General features: G+C 47.5%; 2 protein-coding genes across 2 annotated transcripts; both read left to right on the top strand.

Moving 5' to 3' along the window:
• Positions 1 to 1,887: 1,887 nt before the first annotated feature.
• On the top strand, positions 1,888 to 5,375 carry STOML2 (stomatin like 2). The gene is made up of 10 exons (XM_037035950.1): positions 1,888 to 2,197; positions 2,438 to 2,575; positions 3,056 to 3,155; positions 3,289 to 3,347; positions 3,439 to 3,540; positions 3,698 to 3,832; positions 3,973 to 4,117; positions 4,219 to 4,298; positions 4,542 to 4,670; positions 5,094 to 5,375. The coding sequence occupies exons 1-10, from the start codon at positions 2,153 to 2,155 to the stop codon at positions 5,229 to 5,231; spliced, it is 1,071 nt and encodes a 356-aa protein (XP_036891845.1). The 5' UTR covers positions 1,888 to 2,152; the 3' UTR covers positions 5,232 to 5,375.
• A 3,111-nt stretch (positions 5,376 to 8,486) lies between these two features.
• Positions 8,487 to 15,558, top strand: PIGO (phosphatidylinositol glycan anchor biosynthesis class O). The gene is made up of 10 exons (XM_037035763.1): positions 8,487 to 9,447; positions 10,069 to 10,212; positions 10,362 to 10,485; positions 10,802 to 10,961; positions 11,148 to 11,327; positions 11,586 to 13,113; positions 13,739 to 13,945; positions 14,161 to 14,375; positions 14,950 to 15,020; positions 15,177 to 15,558. Exons 1-10 carry the CDS (start codon positions 8,907 to 8,909, stop codon positions 15,304 to 15,306), a joined length of 3,300 nt encoding a protein of 1,099 aa, XP_036891658.1. The 5' UTR covers positions 8,487 to 8,906; the 3' UTR covers positions 15,307 to 15,558.
• Positions 15,559 to 21,434: the final 5,876 nt, after the last annotated feature.

Below are 21,434 nucleotides of genomic sequence, written 5' to 3'. Positions count from 1 at the left end.
CAGACACATAGACCAATGAAACAGAATAGAGAGCCCAGAAATAAACCCAAGTCTCTATGGTCAATTAATATTTGACAAAGGGGGAAGAAGCATAAGATGGAGTAAAAATAGACTCTTCAACAAATGTTGGGAGATCTGGACAGCTAAATGCAAAAAAACGAAACTCGATCATCAACTTACACCATACACAAAAATAAATTCAAGATGGATAAAAGACTTAAGTATAAATCATAACACCATAAAAGTCCTAGAGAAAAATATTGGCAGGAAAATCTCAGACATTCCATACAGCAACATCTTCACGGATATGTCACCTAAAACAAGGGACATAAAGGAAAGAACAAACAAATGGGACCTCATCAAATTAAAAAGCTTCTGCATAGCTAAAGAAAACAGTATTAAAATGAAAAGAGAGCCAACTGTATGGGGAGACATATTTGCCAATGACACCTTGGACAAGGGCTTGATCTCCAAAATATATAAAGAACTCACATGAGTCCACTCTAGGAAGACAAAAAAAAAAAAAAAACAATTAAAAAATGGGCAAAAGACTTGAACAGACACTTCTCCAAAGAGGACATACAGAGGGCCCAGAAACACATGAAAAGATGCTCAGCATCACTAGTTATCAGAGAGATGCAAATTAAAACCATAGTGAGATACCACTTCACATGGGTCAGATTGACCAACATAAACAAATCAACAAACAAGTGTTGGAGAGGATGTGAAGAAAAGGGAACCCTAGTTCCCTTTTGGGAAACAGTGGAAAACAGTATGGAATTTCCTCAGAAAACGAAAAATGAAGCTGCCTTTTGACCCAGCAATTCCACTGCTAGGATTATATCCTAAGAACCCCGAAACACCAATCCAAAAGAACCTATGCACCCCAATGTTCATAGCAGCACAATTTACAATAGCCAAGTTCTGGAAGCAACCTAAGGGCCCATCAGCAAATGAGTGAATCAAAAAACTATGGTACATTTACACAATGGAATTCTACACAGCAGAGAAAAAGAAGGAGCTTATACTCTTTACTACAGCATGGATGGAACTGAAGAGCAATATGCTAAGTGAAATAAGCCAGGCGGTGAGGGATAAATACCATATGATCTCACTTTTATCTGGAACATATTTGACAAAAGAAAAAAGCAAAAAATATATAACCAAAGTCCTTGGAATTAAGAACAATCTAACAATGGCTAGAGGGGAGGGGAGGGGACAGTAGGAAGAAGGGTTTTCAGGAACTACTATAAAGGACACATGGACAAAACCAAGGGGGAGGGTGGAAGCAATGGAGGGAAATGGTTTTGGAGGGGGTGAGGCAGAGGGGTAGGGAGAACATACAGACGACTGTAATTGGACAACAATTTAAATAAATAAATAAATAAATAAAATGAGGGTGGCAATGCAAGTCTCTGAAAGGGTGTGCCAGAGCATCAGGGTTATGTGTAGGGTGACACACTCCATACAAGGCTGAACTTTGGGGCTCCGTGCTGCACTCTATGCAAGGGTACCAGATGTGATAAACCCCAACTAGGAAGAGGTAGAAAAAGCTGTGATGCCCTGGGAAAAGAAGGAAGGGGGATCTCAGTCCAATCGTGGGGCAATGTTAGACTCAGTCACCATGGCAACGAGAATAAAGTCAATCCTTAGTGGGGGGGGGGGGGCTGGATATAACAGCAGGCCTGCCAGAGAATGTCACTATGGCAACCATGTTTACAAGTCAGTTCCAATACCCTGGTCGCTATGGTGATAGATGGGCGTGGTTATAAGCTCAGAAGTATAAACTAGTTTGACGTGTGGGGGTTAAGAACTCTGTGGGAAGTGCTTCTGGGCCCTCAGCACATAGAAAATAGTCTCCATTTTGGTCACCAGGTTAGGGATCTTGAGCTTGATCAACGAGAACAGGAACAAGCTCCACCCTTGGACCCTCTCTCGATGGTTCGCGTTTCCCAGGGAACAATTTGATGAACGCTTCTGCCCACTAACGCTGATTGGTTGAGTCTGAACCAGTGGAAGGAGAGAAGAGACGGCCGGAAGTACATCCGGGGGAGTGAAAATACAAGAGGATAAAAGGCTTAGGTCGGAACTTCTGGAGCGGCCGCTCTGCACCGCGTCTCGTTGGTTCCGGAGGTCATTACGGCCGTGGGAAATGCTGGCGCGTACGGCGCGGGGCACTGGGGCCCTGTTGCTGAGGGTAGGAGAAAGGCGTTCTTCTCCGAGGGTCGGGCCAGAGATCACCTGGGTCCTCACCTGAGAAGGAGAGGGATTATAAATTATGGTAGAGAACTGCGGTTAGATGTCATGGTCCCCACGTGAGCCTCTCTCCGAGGACCCCGAAGGGTCGAGATTTAGGAAGATGTCTCCCGGACTGGCGCCTGGAGGGGTGAGGTGGTCCTCCGGCTGGCATCTCTGCTAACCCGCGTCTTCCCTTCAGGGTTCCGTGCAGGCTTCTGGCCGCGCTCCGCGCCGCACCTCCTCAGGATTGCCCCGAAACACAGTGGTACTGTTTGTGCCGCAGCAGGAGGCTTGGGTGGTGGAGCGAATGGGCCGATTTCACCGGATCCTGGAGCCTGTAAGAACCTATTCTGCCCACCCGGGGCCAGCCTGATTTCCGATTCCCTATTCCCTTACGACATGGGGCGGGAGAGTAGTAAGGATACCTCCCTGGGGCCTGCCCTTACCTTTAACTTGAAACTCCCTGGGCCAGACCGAGTAGGGTCCAGGCCGCTGACCGTCGTGTACCCATGTTCTCACCTTTTCCGATAGCCCACATTCCTCACTGTTGGGACTTTCCCTTACCCACTCTCAGCTCCATCAGTGTGCTGGAAGAAAGATACTCTGCTGGCTCCCGTTCCCTTAATTCTCCCATCCATTCAGAGGCCCAGCCTCACATCCCTAATCTCTTGGGCTTCCCTACCATTGACACCCACGGCCTTCTTTTTTTCTGGGCATGCTCCACGTTGATTTCCTACCCACTCCAGAGTAGCTTAGATACCAACCTTACCACCTTATAGCCCCCATCCTTCTGAAGACTCATGACTCTTCTTCCCAGGGCTTGAACCTTCTCATCCCTGTGTTAGACCGGATACGATATGTGCAGAGTCTCAAGGAAATTGTCATCAACGTGCCTGAGCAATCAGCTGTGACTCTCGGTGAGGGGTGTAGGGTGACTTGGGTGCTCTGAGACCATTAGGATGTGGTTGCTGGAAATCCAGAGCTTAGGAGAAAGAGCTGATTGGGACCTGAAGGCCTGACCTTCCTTTCTCTCCTGCTCCCGCACTGCAGACAATGTAACTCTGCAAATTGATGGAGTCCTTTACCTGCGCATCATGGATCCTTACAAGGTATCTGTCTTCTGCTTTATTCAGTTCCTGAGTTGCTCTCCTCACTAAAATTCTGTACCCAAGCTTCCTACACTATCCATACTCCTTTCAGGCCAGCTATGGTGTGGAGGACCCTGAGTATGCTGTCACCCAGCTAGCCCAGACGACCATGAGATCAGAGCTTGGCAAACTCTCTCTGGACAAAGTCTTCCGGGTAAGGAGATCTGAACCAGAGTTAGGGTTTGAGGGCACAGGCTTGGCACTCTTCAGTCTTTTCTGGGGGCCAAGATCAGTCATAGGCCCTTCTCAGCATAGACCCCTGATGAATGTGGACTAAGGCTTACACCTCTTCTACACCTCCCTTCCTCCAGGAGCGGGAGTCCCTGAATGCTAGCATTGTGGATGCCATCAACCAGGCAGCCGACTGCTGGGGCATCCGCTGCCTCCGTTATGAGATCAAGGATATCCATGTACCACCCCGAGTGAAAGAGTCCATGCAGATGCAGGTGGGGGCCAGGGGGAACTTCCGAAGCTCTAGTTGCATGGGAACTTGGACTGCCTTCCCTATTGTAATGGGTACAGTTGCTGGTCTCTGTAAGAGTTTTACTCTGATTTCTTGTTGATCGGGGTTGCTGGGGCCTTCTAGGTGGAGGCAGAGCGGCGGAAACGGGCCACAGTTTTAGAGTCTGAGGGGACCCGAGAGTCAGCCATCAACGTGGCAGAAGGGAAGAAGCAGGCACAGATCCTGGCCTCTGAGGCAGAAAAGGCTGAACAAATAAATCAGGCAGCAGGTCAGCAGAATCTAAGGGAGGAACAGGGTGTTTGAGGGTTGGTGCTAGGACAGGAGCTTCAGGGTACCCTGACCTGGTGGGTCAAGTTCTTTCTCTTCCAGGTGAAGCCAGTGCAGTTCTGGCCAAGGCCAAGGCTAAGGCTGAAGCTATTCGCATCCTGGCTGCAGCTCTGACACAACATGTGAGAGACCCCCGAGTGGGAGTGAGGGGCAGAAATTGACAGTGGAAGAGGTTCTCTTACCTACCCTTGGGAGAAATCACTGCCTTTGTAGGTCCTTTTGAGCCAGATCACATGGTCTTTTGTATTGTGATCTCCATATCCTCTTTCCAGGAACCTGACTTCTCTCCACTCTGCCATCCCACCCCACCCCACCTACTCCTCCAAGTCTGTGATCTCTGATTTTTATCCCTCCTGTGGCTGCAGAATGGAAATGCAGCAGCCTCACTGACCGTGGCTGAGCAGTATGTCAGCGCATTCTCCAAACTGGCCAAGGACTCCAACACTATCCTGCTGCCTTCCAACCCCGGCGATGTCACCAGTATGGTGGCTCAGGTTAGAGTGCCCTGAGATGCCAAAGACTGAGACCCTACCCCCACCATCACCATTTATACACCACAGAGGCTTTCAGAATGCTCTGAGACCCAAACCTCCCTTCATTCCACATAGAAAATGAGATTCTAAGGATGAGATACCCCACTCACCTCTGGAGACTGGGCAGCTCTTGAGATTTTTTTTTTGTAGCTACCTGTATATTATTTTGAGAGTGCCCCTGCTCTGGTACTTTGTAAGTACCAGAACAGGTACTTTGTAAGTACCTGGAACATGACTCCAAAGCTTATAAGACTGCTGTTTGAGAGAGGGAGAAAGGAAAAACAAGCTGACTGACCACAGCCCCACCTTTTTTTTTAGCCATTGGTGGGTTGTGCTTCACCTTCTACCATTTGTCCTCATGGCTCTCTCTGTTCCTCTCCTCAGGCCATGGGCGTGTATGGGGCCCTCACCAAAGCCCCAGTGCCAGGGGCCCAGGACTCAGTCTCCACTGGAAACAGCAAAGATGTCCAGGGCACTGATGCAAGTCTTAACGAGGAACTTGATCGGATCAAGCTGAGTTAATGGAGCTGGGCTTGGCCAGAGAGGCTAGGGACAGAGAAGCAGCACTCCCAAACTCTGGCCCCAGCCTCCCTGCTGAGATTTTCGTTATTATTTTTTTATTTGAACTTCAATCATGTAATAAACTTGCTAGTAGCAAACCAGAAACTGTCCTCTCTGATTGAAAAATGAAGTTGAGAAAATCATCGTTTTCCTTGGATGTTCATTCCCACTCTCTTGTCCTATGAGGTCTTGGGAGCCAATCCTCAATGAGCAAGAATGATCCTGGCGGAATGTGAAGTCACATTCCACCAGGGTGGAATGGATTAAGCCACATGTCCACTGAAGTGCCAGCTGGGGAGCATAGTCCCTTCCCACCAAGGGTTGGGCTGTGAATTTGAGCAGGTGTTTGGGGGGATTTTTCATGGCAAAGAAGATTGCCTTTGCAGGGTGGTACTGTTGAATGCTTCCAGGGACTTCAGGGAGATTGACACTCATTCATTTATTCAGAAGAATTTAATGATGTCTACGATGTGCCAAGCCCAGTGCTAGACATGAGAGTTACCCAAACAGCTGAGATGCAGCAGTGCTTCATTTCACAGAATACAAGGTCAGGGAGGGAGAAGGGAAGGAAGAGAAACAAGGTGGTAAGTGTTGTGATGGAGGAAAATTCTGGTTGAGGGTTCCTGAAAGGAGAAGCACATCAACTTGTGGGCAGCAAAATTGCCAAGAACTCTGCCATTGACCTCGGGCTGGAAACATTAATGCACTCACCAAGCTAAGGTTTGGGGCTCAAGTATGCAAAGGCTCACCGCTCAAAAAAAATAGGAGCGTTCAGCTTTTGGCTGTGGCTGAATGGTGGAGTGTTGGGGGGATGTGACTATGTGGCAAACACCAAGTCACAGAGTCCTGAAGAATTTGGACTTCATCCTCAAAGTAGGGGGTGGGAGAAGTCCATGAAAGGTTTCCCTCCTTCCCTTGAAGAATCTGAAGGAGATTCAGGTAACCATGTTAGTGTGTTAGATACAGCTGTTCTGCTGCAATGTGGATAGGGGCTTTGAAGGAGAAATGGGAGGCTGGAAGAACAGGACGAAGGCTGCTTCAGTGATCCCTGAATAGGTGATGAGGCCTGAACCTAGGTAAGGGGCCCCTGGGTTGGAGGTAGAGGGATGATATGACATACTTCTGAATTAGAATTTATTCATCCATTCGATAACTATTGAACCCAAACTATATGCCCCACGACACCAAGGATGTAGTAGTGAAAAAATTCCCTGCTCTCAATGAGTTTACGTTCTATTCCGAAGGGACAAACTATTAATAAGATGTGTAGTATTTCAGATGATCATGCTAAGGAAATTGAAGGAAGGAAGGAAGATGGGGAATTGCAGGGGGTGGGCATGGGTCTGTAATATTGAGTAGAGGGTTCCAGGAAGCCTCACTGATGTTATATTTGAATTTAGATATGGAGATGAGGGAAATTTAGGAGTAAATTTGAGCATCTGGGAGTAAAGCTGGCAGAGAAGATTGCAAATACAAAGGCCCTTAAGCAGATCATTTCTGTCTTATAACCAGATGAGCAAAGACAGTAAAGGAAGCACAGAAGTGGCAGCTAGATGAACCAGGGAAGCTGGGAGCTGGTGTATAGACCTGTAGGGCTGTATGGGGCCACTATAAAGACTTAGGCTTTACCCTGGTATGAAAAACCAGAGAGAGGTTTTTGTTTTTAACAGTGTCTTTACTGAGGTATAATGCACATACCATACAATTCGCCCACTGAAAATGTAAGTTCAGTAACTCGTAGTGTATTCACAGCTGTGCAACCCAATTTTTAAACATTTCCACCACCGCTCCCCCATCCCCACCTGCCACAAAAACCCTGTACCCATTAGCAGTCACTTCCCTCTCCCCCAGCCCTAGGCAACCACTAATTCACTTTCTGTCTCTCTAGATTTATGTAATCACATAAATGGAATAATGTGATATTTTGTTTACCCTTCATCAGTGAAGGCCATATGGGTAGGTTTCACCTTTTGACTTACAGATAATGCTACTGTGAGCATTAATGTGCAAGTTTTTGTTTGGATATGTTTTCATTTCTTTTAGGTGTGAGTGGAATTGTTGGATCATATGATACCTCTGTTTAACCTCTTGAAGAATTGCCTGAGTGTTTTCCAAAACCGCTGCACCGTTTTACAATCCCAACAGCAGTGTTTGACGGCTCAGAAGTCTCCACATCTATGGCAATACTTGTTATCTGTCATTTTGACTGTAACCATTCTAGTGGGTTTGAAGTGGTGTCTCTCTCTAGCATTTCCCTGATGGCTAACGTTGAACATCTTTTCGTGTGCTTATTGGTATATATATATATATATATATATATATATATATATATATCTTTTTTTGTTGTTGAGAAATGTGTATTCAGATCCTTTGCCCATTTTTAGATTGGATTATTTGCCTTTTATTATTCAGTTTAAGATTCAGCGAGACTTGGAGAGAGGGAAAAATAAAATCTGTCAGTTGGAGTCAGCTAATGGAAAAGGGGAAAATAATTATTATTTATCCCTATTTTACAGCTGAAGTGATGCCCGATAATGACAGTGAGCAGAGGATCTAGGGTTCAAGCGGTTTGCTTCCAGAGACCTAGCTCTTAGTCTTAAACAAGAATGGAGAGTGGCTCCCTGAACTTGTGTTCTAACTTTGTCTCCTGTCCGCAATTCTCCTAAATACTATAATCTCACTCAACTCCACCTCTCGCCAGCCCTGTGCTTCTTGCCGAATTTCCTCGGAGGCGCCGGCAGATGGCGGTGTGGCCCCCGCGGGCCGCTCTGTTTGACGCGCGCACATCTGTGGTGTCGGCCGCAGGTGCCGCCAAAGCATTTCCGGGCGCCATTCAAGGTGATCCACGGTCTCTGAGAACCCCATCGTGAAACCCCTCTCCTCGAAGTAAGGGAACTTCCCCCCAGCTCGCAGCCTAGGTGTCCGGTGCTGGGGTTAGGGTGCCCAGGTGGAGGCCTAGTAGTCGCTGGAGGAAGCAGAGCCATTCGGACAACTAGATCCCGGGGTTGCCCAACTGGCTCTAGACCCCACGCCTCTGCCCTGTTGCTCGAACCAGGTCTTCCCTCAGGTGATCCTGGCTGTCCGGAAGCGGAGTGTGACACCTCCCCTTGGTGCCCTCGGTCCCCGCCAGGCGGCGCCGTCATCCAGGCCCGCAGGTTTCCCCTGCGGCTGCGAGCCCCCCCCCCANCCCCCCCCCCCCCCCCCCCCCCGCCCCTAGGGGTGTTGAGATTGGCGAGGAGAGGAGGCACGAAACGGATTGTGAGAGCAGTCTACCACTTGAAATAAGTTTCCCTCGTGGACTGTTTTTTCATCATTAGGCTCTCCTGGAGTACATGTGTGAAATCCTATGCTCCAATCCCAAAGATCCTGATTCAGTAGATCTGGGGAGGGGCATGGAAATCGGCATTCTAATAGCCGCTCCGGGTTGATGTCCATAGTCCGCGGATCTCGCCGTCAGAAATGCTGGTATAACCGGTGGAGAGAAAACGTTGCATTGGGTTGGCTGTGGAACTGTTTATCTTCAGGAAGGCTTCTAAGAGGAAGTGATTCTGTCTGGGCTTTGCATTGAGGCACCAGAATACCCACTGGTTCTTTGCCCCACAGTGATGAATTGTCTTCCCCTCCGCCACCACCAGGATGCAGAAGATCTCAGTGCCACCACCAGGATGCAGAAGGTCTTCAGTGCTGCTCTTCCTGGTCTGGGTCAGCTTCCTCTTCTACGCTGGCATTGCCCTCTTCACTAGTGGTTTTCTGCTCACCCGTTTGGAGCTCACCAATCATAGCAGCTGCCAAGAGCCCCCAGGCCCCGGGCCCCTTCCATGGAGGAGACAAGGGGAGCCTGGGGCCTGCTGGATGGCTTCCAGATTCTCCCGGGTTGTGTTGGTGTTGATAGATGCTCTGCGATTTGACTTCGCCCAGCCACAGCACTCACACATTCCTGGGAAGCCTTCTGTCTCTCTGCCCTTCCTGGGCAAATTGGGCTCCTTGCAGAGGATCCTGGAGATTCAACCCCACCATGCCAGGCTCTACCAATCTAAGGCTGATCCTCCCACTACCACCATGCAGCGCCTTAAGGCCCTTACCACTGGCTCACTGCCTACCTTTATTGATGCTGGCAGTAACTTTGCCAGCTATGCCATAGTGGAAGACAATCTCATTAAACAGCTCACTAGTGCAGGTCAGTCTGGACCTCCTTTCAGGTTAGGCGTACTTTGGCAAGTGTCTTCATTAGAAGTCAGACAGCCAGAACTTGGGGTGTCTGGCTGTGTGCTTGATTATGCTGCGGGAAAATGGGGGAAGAGAAAGAGACCATGTCCCTGCATGCAGGGAGCACAGGTCCAGGCTTTGTTCTTGTGGAGTTTCTAATCTGCATGGGGTGCTAGTTTTACTTTGGGGGCACTCTCAGTAAAGGAGCAGGGGAGAAGTGAAGAGGAGAAGATGTGGGTCTGGACATTGTCACAAGTGTGGAGGAGAGAGCAGAGAGTCAGGCCTTGTCTATTCACCGACTTGGAAAAAGCAAGGTACACCCAGGAAAAACAGTAGCAGAGATAGCCAGAGCCTAAGAACTAGCAAAGCCTTGTGTAAGAGTAAGGAGTGAGAGGTCTGGGCAGAGTATGGTTATTGGGAAAAGTTTCCTGGCAGAAAATTTTAGACTTTGAAGGATAAAGGATTGCTGTGTAGAATTTCTGTGCCTTTGAGTGCATGATTGGGATTTCTGATGAGTCTTTAAAGGGCTCTCTCCTCTTTTCCCCTGCCCCGACTCCTGTTCAGGCTGTGACCCACTCTCATGCCCCTGCAGGAAGGCGTGTGGTCTTCATGGGAGATGACACCTGGAAAGACCTTTTTCCTGGAGCTTTCTCCCAAGCTTTCTTCTTCCCCTCCTTCAATGTCAGAGACCTGCACACAGTGGACAATGGCATCCTGGAACACCTCTACCCAACCAGTGAGCATGGGGCAAGAGGCAGGCCTAAGACTGGGCCTCCAGTGGGTGCAGTGGCTTGGTTTGTGTCCCTGGACATAGGAACACTGGAGCCTGGCTGGGTTTGAGGAGGCGGCCTTAGTCCCCTGTGCTCAGTGTTCTCCCCTTCACAGTGGACAGTGGTGAATGGGACGCACTGATTGCTCACTTCCTGGGTGTGGATCACTGTGGCCACAAGCATGGCCCTCACCACCCTGAGATGGCCAAGAAACTTAGCCAAATGGACCAGGTGATCCAGTGAGTGTGGGGTATTGCTTGGGGGATTGGGTTTGTGTCTGAGAATCTCAGGATATATGGTCCCAAGAGAAAAAGCCCTTACCTTGGAGCCTCTTCCCTGGCTAGATTCCGTCTTCTCTAGGCCTTTTTCTGACGCTAGGGGTGTCATCCATCTTGAGTAGTTCAGTGTGTGGCTTTGGGCAATATGCTTATTCCTAAAGAGATACCTCTCTGTCAAAGGTCTAGGCCCCACTAATGAAAGTTATGGCTGGGGGTGAATGGGCCTGTGAGAGAAATCTTTATTCATCTCTATCCCTGATACATTCTTGGCTCCCAGAGGAGTTGTGGAACGTCTGAAGAATGACACACTCCTGGTGGTGATTGGGGACCATGGAATGACCAAGAGTGGAGACCATGGAGGGGACAGTGAGTTGGAGATCTCGGCTGCACTTTTTCTCTACAGTCCCACAGCACTCTTCCACAGGGCCCCACCAGAGGTGAGGCCTGAGGTGTGCTTTGGTTTCCAGGTGTTCAGCCCATGTCATGATCACAGCATCCTTGTGGCTCCTTCTGTTTTAGGCCCCCCACTCTCACTTGCTACCTACGCCCCTATGTCCGACTTCATCCCAAGCACTGACTTCAGCTCTGTGGTAAATCTGTCGACCCCTGTCTTTGTCCTCTAGGAGCCAGAGGTAGTTCCTCAAATCAACCTTGTGCCTACGCTGGCCCTGCTGCTGGGCCTGCCCATCCCATTTGGGAACATCGGGGAGGTGATGACTGAGCTGTTCTCAGAGGCTGAAGACTTCCAACCTCACTCATCTGCTCTGGCCCAAGCTTCAGCTCTCCATCTCAATGCCCAGCAGGTAGGTAATGGGTTGGGCTTCCAGGCGACAGAGCTACAGTAAATATGGGAGAAGCATAATGACCCTGTTCTACTGTCCTTTGTTCAGTGTTAATCTCACCTTCCATAGCCATGGCCTCCTTCCATTGTCCCTCCCTTCCCCCCTGTCCTCAACAGAGTTTGGTTCCTTGATTTCCAGGTACCCTCTTTGGTAATACCTATCCTTGCCTCTGTTCCAATTTCTGATCTGTTCCCCTTGGCCTCTGACCTTTTCTGCCAGGTGTCCCGATTTCTTCACACCTACTCAGCTGCTGCTCAGGACCTCCAGGTTGAGGAGCTTCATCGGCTCCATAACCTCTTCTCGAAGGCCTCTGCTGACTACCAGCGGCTTCTGCAGAGCCCCCAGAGGGCCGAGGCAGCACTACAGACTGTGATCGCTGAGCTGCAGCAGTTCCTGCGGGGAGTTCGGGCCATGTGCATTGACTCTTGGGCTCGTTTCTCTCTGGTCCGCATGGCAGGGGGTGCTGCTCTCTTGGCTGCTGGCTGCTTTCTCTGCCTGCTGATATCCCAGTGGGCAACATCCCCAGACTTCTACCCTTGCCCTCTCCTCCTAGTACCCATGGCCTGGGGTCTGGTTGGGGTTATAGTGTTTGTAGGCCTCCTGGCAACTACTGAACTGAAGCTGGATCCAGTGGTTCTAGGCTTTGTGGCTCTAATGGGCTCACTCCTCCATTTTCTTTGGAAAGCGTGGGCTGACTGGGGGTCCAAGAGGCCCCTGGCAACCCTGCTTCCCACCCCTGGGCCTGTTCTATTCCTCTTGTTCATTCGCTTTGCTGCTCTCTTCTCTGATAGCTTTGTTGTAGCTGAGGCTAGGGCCACCCGCTTCCTTTTGTGCTCACTCATCTTGCTCCTGCTTGCCCAGCTTCACTGGGAGGGCAAGCTGCTGCCACCTAAGCCGCTCACAGTACCCCGCCTTGGCTTTTCGTCCCCAGCGGGCCCCCCACAGCAGAATGGAATGCATGCCCTGGGGCTTGGAGTTGGATTGCTTTTATGTATAAGACTAGCTGGTCTTTTTCATCGCTGCCCTGAAGAAACACCTGCTTGCCACTCCTCTCCCTGGCTGAGTCCCCTGGCATCCATGGTAGGGGGTCAAGCCAAGAATTTGTGGTATGGAGCTTGTGTGGGGGCTCTGGTGGCCCTGTCGGCTGCTGTACGCCTGTGGCTTCACCGCTATGGTAATCTCAAGAGCCCTGAGCCCCCTGTGCTCTTTGTGCGGTGGGGGCTGCCCCTAATGGTACTAGGCACTGCTGCCTACTGGGCGTTGGCATCGGGGGCGGATGAAGCACCCCCACGTCTCCGGGCCCTTGTTGCTGGTGCATCAGTTGTACTGCCTAGGGCCGTGGCAGCATTGGCTGCGTCAGGGCTCTTGCTGTTGCTCTGGAGGCCTGTGACGGTGCTGGCAGAGGCTACGATGGGTGTTCCAAGGACCAGGACTGTCCTCACTCCTTTCTCAGGTCTCCCAACTTCTCAGGCTGACCTGGATTATGTGGTTCTTCAAATCTACCGACAAATGCAGGAGGAGTTTCGGGGCCGGCTGGAGAGAACCAAATGTCATGGTCCCCTGACCTTGGCTGCCTGTCGGTTGGGGAATGTCTACTCAGCTACTATGGTCATGGCCCTCACCCTCTTGGCCTTCCCACTTCTGCTATTGCACGCAGAGCGCATTAGCCTTGTGTTCCTGCTTCTGTTTCTGCAGAGCTTCCTCCTCCTGCATCTGCTTGCTGCTGGGATACCCATCAGCGCCCCTGGTAAATACATATCTCAGCCCAACTTCATCCAGGGACAGTAGGGATGTGAATTTGGCCCCTTCTGTTTTCAGGCTAGTGTTGTTCCTCAGGTTCTTCACCTTGACACAGGGTCTCATGCCCCACACAGCTGGGAGGGTCTTTTTCCCTTATCTGCTATAGCCAAGCTGACTGGCTGTCAGGACCAGCAGGGTTCATGATGAGGGAGGGAAACAAGGAATACTCCAAGACTCATTCTTAAGGAATAGCTGCATCTTCATGAACATATTTTCTGATTTTCCAGTCATGGGAGTGGTGAATTATGAGTATATAAGGTCATAATGAGCAATATTTTTTGCATACTTTTTGATTCTATTTATACAAAGTACAGCAACAGATTTATAATGAGCAATATGTATGTGAGAGAAAAAGAGATTAACCACAGTGGGGTTCATATTAGAGTAATGGGGCTTTGTACCTTGGAGGGAATTAGAATAACAGAGTGTTGACTATAGGAGGTTGGGGTGATGGGTCCATGTGTATATAAGAATTAGGATTGAAGTAGTAGTAGTAATATGCAACCATGGGACAGTAGGCTACAGATTAGGGAGTGGAATATGACTATAAAGAAGTATGTTTCTGTCCCCAGGTCCTTTTACTGTGCCATGGCAGGCAGTCTCTGCTTGGGCTCTCATGGCCACACAGACCTTCTACTCCACGGGTCACCAGCCTGTCTTTCCAACTATCCATTGGCATGCAGCCTTCGTGGGATTCCCAGAAGGTCATGGCTCCTGCACCTGGCTGCCAGCTTTGTTGGTCGGAGCCAACACCTTTGCCTCCCACCTCCTCTTTGCAGGTATCTCCTCATTCCTTCTTTGCTTCTATTGTTTACTCTGGCTTTGTAGGGAAAGTAACTTCCTGGATTTGAGTAGAGTGATGTAATTTTGTTGGATCTCTGGTATCCCTTGTCCTATGTTAATTAGAAACTGAGTGAACTAGGGTGGTTGAGAGCCGGGCTGGTGTGGACCTTGGGTCCTCCCTTGATTCTGGCCCTGCCTTCCTCTGAGACAGTAGGTTGCCCGTTGCTCCTGTTCTGGCCCTTCCTATGTGAGAGTCAAGGGTCCCAGAAGAGGCGGCAGCCCCCACGGAAAGAAGCTGAGGCCAGAGCTGGGCCTGAAGAAGAGGAGGAACCACTGATGGAGATGCGGCTCCAGAACAAACCTCACCACTTCAATGTAGCACTGCTGCAGCTGGGCCTCCAGTACCTCTTTGTCCTTGGTATTCAGGTGGGTGCAGGGGAGAGATCACGGAGTTAGTGGCCTTTTCTCATGTGTGCTCATCACATTCTTTTTTTCATGCTTTGCTAAAACCCTGGTGAGAGCCTTGACTGAGGTACAGATAAGCGAAGTGGTTGCCCAAAGTAGTGGCCTCGGATGGCAATATTGAAACTTCTCCTTAATTCTAGGCTTAGACTGTTTTCTCCCTACAAGCTACATTTGGAACCTGTTGGTTACATTTGGGATTACTCCATTGATGTTCAGACAGAAAAGGCTGAGGTGGTGGCCAGGATTCTTTCCCAAGGTGTGGTCTTGGGTCCTCCTCCTCACCTTCAGAGGCAGAGGGTGTGGTGACTGTGACTTATTCCTCCACCCTGGGAGGCAGAGCCTGAGTGTTAGCAGCACAAATGGTGGGGCCAGGAAGAGAATTAGCTCTCCTCGGTGTCTGCCTGAGCCCAGGGTTTTTCCCACTGACACACCCTACTTTCCTACTCCTCTCATTCTTCACAGGGGCCTACAGCAGCTCTCTCTGACCTGCTTCCTCCTCCTCTTCCTGAGTAACTTGACTCCTCCTGTCCCTTAGATTCTGGCCTGTGCCCTGGCAGCCTCCATCCTCCGCAGGCATCTCATGGTCTGGAAGGTGTTTGCCCCCAAGTGAGTGGATTTTGCTTGGGAAGTAGAGGTGTTGGGGAGGATGGAACTGGGAACAAAGAATGAACATCGAGGGTGGACAAGGTTTTGCCTCCGCAGGGGAAAAAGGCTCTAGACCTACTCGTAGTGTTTCCTGATATTCTCCACCCTTTTTTACAGGTTCATTTTTGAGGCAATGGGATTCGTTGTGAGCAGTGTGGGACTTTTCCTGGGCCTATTTTTGGTGATGCGAGTGGATTGTGCTGTGAGCTCCTGGTACCGGCAGCTAGTCCTGGCCCAGCATAGGTAGCCTTGGCTGCGAGGGCCACGGAGAGAACTGGAGAACAGTCTAGTCTGGCCTATACGGGTGCTGGGTCATCTGCAAGAGAGGCTCAGCCATACCTAGTATCACCATGCAGCCAGGAGCTACTAGCATCTGGGACTTTATTATTTTATAATTAAAAATCATAATGGGGCCTGATCTTTAACTCCTGCTTTGGATGCATCTCAAGGACTGGGGGTAGTCTCCAAAGTGGAATAAAATAATAATGTAAATATGTGTGTTTGAGATATGGGGAAGTGCCTGCTATCTTAGAGGGGCAATTGGGAGCGTCATTCTCCCTTTCCACTAGGCACAGATGGAGTCATCTGCAGAACCGCTTTACCTAAGAGCCTTTGGGGAATGGTGGGAGTTGTGTGAATTCATTTCCCCCAGCCCTTCCCAAATCACTCCCTCTATCTCACCTGCCATTTTCCTTTGCCATGCAGTATATTTTATTATACATTTATCTTTGACTGTTAAAAGACATGGCTGAAAAGACAAGCCCAGGCATCTTGGAGCACACAGACTTTCACTGTCTAAAGCCCCAGTAGTGCTTTCTCCTCTACTGTGCCCTTTCATTCCAGAACACCCTTTGCCCTTCATTCACTTCTTTTTTTTTTTTTTTTTTTCATGTATGGTTGCCTTTTGTGCGTCCCCTGCTGGGAGTTGGCCTGCAGGGAACTAGACTACAACCCAGGCATGTGCCCTGACTGGGAATCGAACCTCGATCCTCTGGTTCGCAGGCCCGCGCTCAATCCACTGAGCTACACCAGTCAGGGCCTGCCCTTCATTCACTTCTGTGGAGGCCTCCCTAGTTTCCCAATCTGTGTTGCCTGTTTTCAGACCTACTTGCCCAGCTTAAACATTCCTTCTCCCCTTGACTATTCCTGGCTTGAAGGCAAAACTGTATGAATGTGATGCTCATGCATGCCTCCCATGTCTTCCGTCCACCTCACCATTCCTGTGTCATTTGGAAGTGCTGACATGAAGTCCCTGTGGAAATGTCCATCAAAGGGGTAAGGAAAAGGCTCTGAGGTTAGGACTGGGGTTTGAGATTTGAGAGTACCCAGGACAGGAGGAGATGAGACCACTGAAAGAGAAGAACGGATGTTAACATTGTGGGGTAGCACCCACCTTTACTTGGCAGAGTAAGAAGCGAAGCCGAGTAACAGTGATTGTGCAGTAAAGGCATTCATTGCTATGGTAGCTGAAGGAAGAGGTCTAGTTATTAATGGCCAACAGTCTCTAGTACTGTACAGGTCAAGTTGGAAGATGATGGAAAGTGTGTACTGTTTCAGGCAATTAGAGGATAGGGCATTGGACCCTGGCAGGGATAGTTTTAATAGAAGTTAGGCCTCACCTAGCCTGTAAGATGAATTAGAAAGGAAAAAGTGCCATCCCCTCCCTCAATCTGGTGAGCACAACTCCCAAGCATCATTTAGTGAGCAGGAAGTGCCTTAGTGAAAAGAAATAGATTTGTTCTCCATCCCTAGATCCATAGGAAGGATTTCAGACCCCACTTCCTTGCCCTGTCTTCAGGTTGGCTCATTGCCCCCACCCCGGCTGCTTTTTCTTTGCAGGGAGCCCCCTTCCCTGGAGCCTAGAGATAATCTTTTAAAGAAATATGTTAGCACACTGATTTACACTATTAAAAATTATTATCTCTGCCCTGGCTGGTGTGGCTCAGTGGATTGAGTGCTGGCCTGTGAACCAAAGGGCTGTAGGTTCAAATCCCAGTTAGAGTACATACCTGGGTTGTGGGCCAGGTCCCCAGTTGGAGCCAGGTGAGGCAACCACACACTGATGTTTTTCTCCCTCCCTTCTTGTCTCTAAAAAATAAATAAAAATTTTAAAAAATAATTCTTATCTCTGCCTTTTACTTAACATCAAACATCCCATTGCATACTAACTCATTGTTTCTTTGTTCTCTTAAGATTTTATTTCTTTATTTTTAGGGAGGGAGAAAGGGAGAGAAACATCAATGTGCAAGGGGTATATCTATCAGTTACCTCTTTCATGCCCCCAGCTGGGGACCTGGCCCATGACCCAGGCGTGTGTCCTGACCCAGAATCAAACCCGCCACATCTCAATTTGCAGGATGACACTCAACCCACTGAGCCGTGTCTGTCAGGGCCTCATTGTTCTTTTTTTTAAAAAAAGCTTTATTGAGGTACAATTTACCATAAAATTTACCCATTTAAAGTGCACAGTTTAATGATTTTTAGTATATTTACAGTTGTACAGCCATCACCACAGTCAATCTTAGAACATTTCCTCAACCTGCAAAGAAACTACTCTTTCCTATCACTCCCATCCCTGCCCATCTCACTGCTAGCCTTGGACAACCACTGTTCTTGACACTTCATAGAAAGAGAATCATACAATGTATGGCCTTTAGTGACTGACTTTTTTTCAATCAGCTTAATATTTTCAAGGTTCATCCATATAGTAGCATATATAAGTACTTCTCTATTTTTTTAAATTGGGGTAAAATTCGCATAACAAAACATTAACCATTTAAGAGTGTACAATTCACTGGCCCTTAGTACAATTTACAATGTGCTGCTGTCTGCTTTACCATTTCTGGCACTACCCAAAGAAATCACCCATTAGCAGTTACTTCCAATCCCCTTTGCCCTCAGCTTCTGACAACTACTAATTTGTTTTATGTCTCTGTGGATTGGCCTATTCTGGATATTTCATATAAATGGAGTCATATAATATGTGGCCTTTTCTGTCAGGCTTCTTAGCCTTATGTATTCAAGGTTCATCCATCTAGCATGGAATTGAACTGATGTCTCAGTGTGCGGGATGGCACCCAACCCACTGAGACACACCAGTCAAGGCAGTACTTTGTTTCTTTTTATGGCCAAATAATATTCCATTGTATGGATATGTCGCATTTTGTCTATTCACTCACCAACTGATGGACATTTGGGTTTGCACCTTGTGGTTATTAATAATGCTGCTATGAACATCCACATACAAGTTTTTGTTTGGACATATGTTTTCATTTTGGGGGGTATATACCTAGTGGTATATTGTGAAATTGCTAGGTCACATGGTAATTCTGCTCAACTTGTTGAGGAGTTGTAAAAACTTTAAAAGCTACCTCTCTGTTTTCCAAAGCTGCTGCACAATTTTATATTCCCACCAGCAGTGTATGGGAATAGCAATCTCTGCATATCCGTGCCAATATTTGTTATTCATCTTGTTTCTACCTATCCTGGTGGGTGTGAAATGGTATCTTACTTTAGTTTTAGTTTACATATCCTTGATGACTAATGCTGTTGAATATCTTTCTTGTGCATATTGGAGAACTGTCCATTTTGATCCTTTGTCTTTTAATTGGGTTGTCTTTTTATTATTGAATTGTAAGCATTGTTTTATATTCTAGATATAAGCCCCTTATCACATTTATGATTTGAAAATGTTTGAAGAAAATAATAAAAATAAACTATTTAAAAACATTCTGTGGGTGGTTATTAATTTTTTTTGACAGGATCCTCTGAAGCACAAAAATTTTAAGTTTTTTTGTTTATTTCTCTGATGGAGACTGGAAGCGGTACTATTTAGTTATATTGCCAATTAACCTTCAACTATTTGTATAGCATGTAAGAACAACATTTTGAAGATTTTTTCAATATTTTATTGATTTATTAATAGAGAGAGAGGAAGGGAGGGAGAAAGAGAAGGGAAGAAACATCAATGTGTGGTTTCCTCTCACCTGGCCCCCACTGGGGACCTGGCCTGCAATCCAGGCATGTGCCCTGACTGGGAATCAAACTGGTAACCCTTTAGTTCACAGCCCACACTCAATCCGCTGAACTACACCAGTCAGGGCCAAAATTTTTAAGTTTTGATGAAGTTCATTTTATCCAATTTTTTCTTTTGCTGCTTGTCCTTTTTGTATCATATGTAAGAAACTTATCAGGTGCTACAATTTAGTTTTAGAAAATTTTTATCACTCCCACAAATTCTTTGTACTTTGTTTACAATCAATCTTTCATCCTACCTCAGGTCACTGTTCTTTGTCTTTATAATTTTAAACATTTCATTTTTTTAAATAATTTTTTTATTTAATTCTTGTTCAAGTACAGCTTTCTGTCTTACATTCCCAACCCTGCCCACCCCCCACCCCATGCTCCCCGCCTCCCTCCCATTTCCACCCCCACCCTTAGTTATTGTCCATGTGTCCTTTATACTTGTTCATGTGAGTCCATCCCCTTTTCCCCTATGATTCTCTCCCCTCTCCCCTCTGGACCCTGTCAGCCTGTTCCGTAATTGAGTGTCATTGGTCATATTTTGCTTGCTTGTTTTAAACATTTCATATTAATGGAAGCATGCAATATGTAGGTTTTTGTTTTGGCCTCATTGACTTAGAATAAAGTTTGCAAGGTTCATCCATGTTGTTGCATGTATCACTTTTTGCCCCTTTTTATTGCTGAGTCATATATTCTGTCCCATGGCTATGATTGACTGATGGACTTTTGGATTATTTCCAATGCTTAGCTATTGTAAATATATTTTTTAATTAACTATGAGCATTTGCATACAAGTCTTGATGTAGACATATGTTTTCATTTCTGTTGGGAGGCTTCCTTGGAGTGGAATTGCTGGGTCATATGATAAGTTTATGATTAATTTTTAGAGAAACTGCCAAACTGTTTCACAAAGTAACTGTACAATTTTATACTCCTACCATAAATGTGTGAGGGTTTCAGTTTCTCCACATCCTCATCAACATTTGGTAATATCTGCATTTTTTCTTTTTTTTAATTATTACTTTTTATTTTAAAATATTTTTATTTATTTATCTTTAGAGGGTAAGGGAAGGCAAGAAGTAGAGAAATATCAATGTATGGTTGCCTCTCGTGAGTCCCCTGCTGGGAAATGGCCTGCAACCCAGGCATGTGGCCTGACTGGGAATCGAACCGCAATTGCGGTTCGCAGGCCCGCGCTCAATCCATTGAGCTACACCACCCAGGGCTGCATTTTTTCTTATGTAACCATTTTCAGTGTGGATGTGGTATCTCATGGGTTTAGTATGTATTTTCCTAATGGCTAATGGTGTTGAGCATCTTTTTGTGTGCTTCTTAGCCATTCCTGTATCCTTTTGGCAAACTGCCTATTCATATTTTTCTGCCTGCCTTAAAAAGGTTCAAATATGTTGGGAACTGCTCTGCCTGGTTTCAGGAATTGTAAACTGTTCCCCGTGCCTAAGGCTGAGTGAGCAGCCTCTGGAATGCGAGCCACAAAGAGACAAAGCTTGTCTCTGGTAGCAGATGCTGCCTCTGCTTCATCTCCCTGTCCCCAAAGTATGGTCAGATGGTCAGAGACAGGTGAGACCCCTCAGAAGAGGGGCAACCTAGGCCAGACACAATCACTTGGGAGGCCATCATGGAAGGACTGGCGGGGGTGGGGGGGCTGTGACAAACAGGGAGTGATGGACCCTCACCCCCCCACACTTTGACAAAGCCCAAGTCCCCATGTCCTCTGGGAGAAGCGCTTCCTGGCTCTAACCCACTTAAGCCTGAAGACCTGTGATGGGGAAGACGATGCAACCTATCACCAGCTAGCGCAAGGCCCAGGTAATCTGGCAAAATAAAGAATTTTTACCAATCCTGTGAGACCTGCTTTGCTGAGAATGCGTTTAGTTAAGTGATAAAGGCCCGAGCAGAAAGTGAGTTTATGTTCCCAAAGTTCTGTAGCCTTTTAGCTGACAGACCCTGACTTAGAAGCCCTAATGATTCTTTGTATACTATCTACTGTTTACTGCCTGACAATGATTAATAAGTTTACCTGAACTCCTATGCAAAAAAACCAATAAAAGGCTGTCTAGACAAGGGTCAGCTCTCTCTCTCTCTCCCTTGTCAGGGCACGCATCACAAATAAGTCTTTATTATTGATCTTTGAGAGTAACATGTTGTAGATACAAGTCCATTATAAAGTATATGATTTGCAAATAATTATTACCACTTTGTTGTTGAACTTTCTTGATGGTGTCTTGGTAGCATGAGAGGTGTTTTTTTTTTAAAGATCTTATTTATTTTTAGAGGGAGGGGAAGGGAGGGATAAAGAGAGGGAGAGAAAGAAACATCGACATGTCAGAGAAA

Source organism: Sturnira hondurensis, unplaced genomic scaffold (assembly GCF_014824575.4).
Source record: "Sturnira hondurensis isolate 20B ecotype Veracruz unplaced genomic scaffold, ASM1482457v3 Scaffold0022566, whole genome shotgun sequence".
Classification (NCBI taxonomy): Eukaryota; Metazoa; Chordata; class Mammalia; order Chiroptera; family Phyllostomidae; genus Sturnira; species Sturnira hondurensis.
The sequence above is the reverse complement of the archived record's forward strand: the minus strand, read 5'-3'. Positions and strand labels throughout refer to the sequence as shown.

Excerpts from the sequence above, each read along its gene's own strand:
- STOML2 (XM_037035950.1), top strand. The coding sequence starts at position 2,153 with ATGCTGGCGCGTACGGCGCGGGGCACTGGGGCCCTGTTGCTGAGG. Across the intron at positions 4,118-4,218 it reads ACAAATAAATCAGGCAGCAG|GTGAAGCCAGTGCAGTTCTG; the intron begins GTCAGCAGAATC and ends TTTCTCTTCCAG. Across the intron at positions 4,671-5,093 it reads TCACCAGTATGGTGGCTCAG|GCCATGGGCGTGTATGGGGC; the intron begins GTTAGAGTGCCC and ends TCCTCTCCTCAG.
- PIGO (XM_037035763.1), top strand. The coding sequence starts at position 8,907 with ATGCAGAAGATCTCAGTGCCACCACCAGGATGCAGAAGGTCTTCAGTG. Across the intron at positions 9,448-10,068 it reads TAAACAGCTCACTAGTGCAG|GAAGGCGTGTGGTCTTCATG; the intron begins GTCAGTCTGGAC and ends ATGCCCCTGCAG. Across the intron at positions 10,962-11,147 it reads TCCACAGGGCCCCACCAGAG|GAGCCAGAGGTAGTTCCTCA; the intron begins GTGAGGCCTGAG and ends TTTGTCCTCTAG.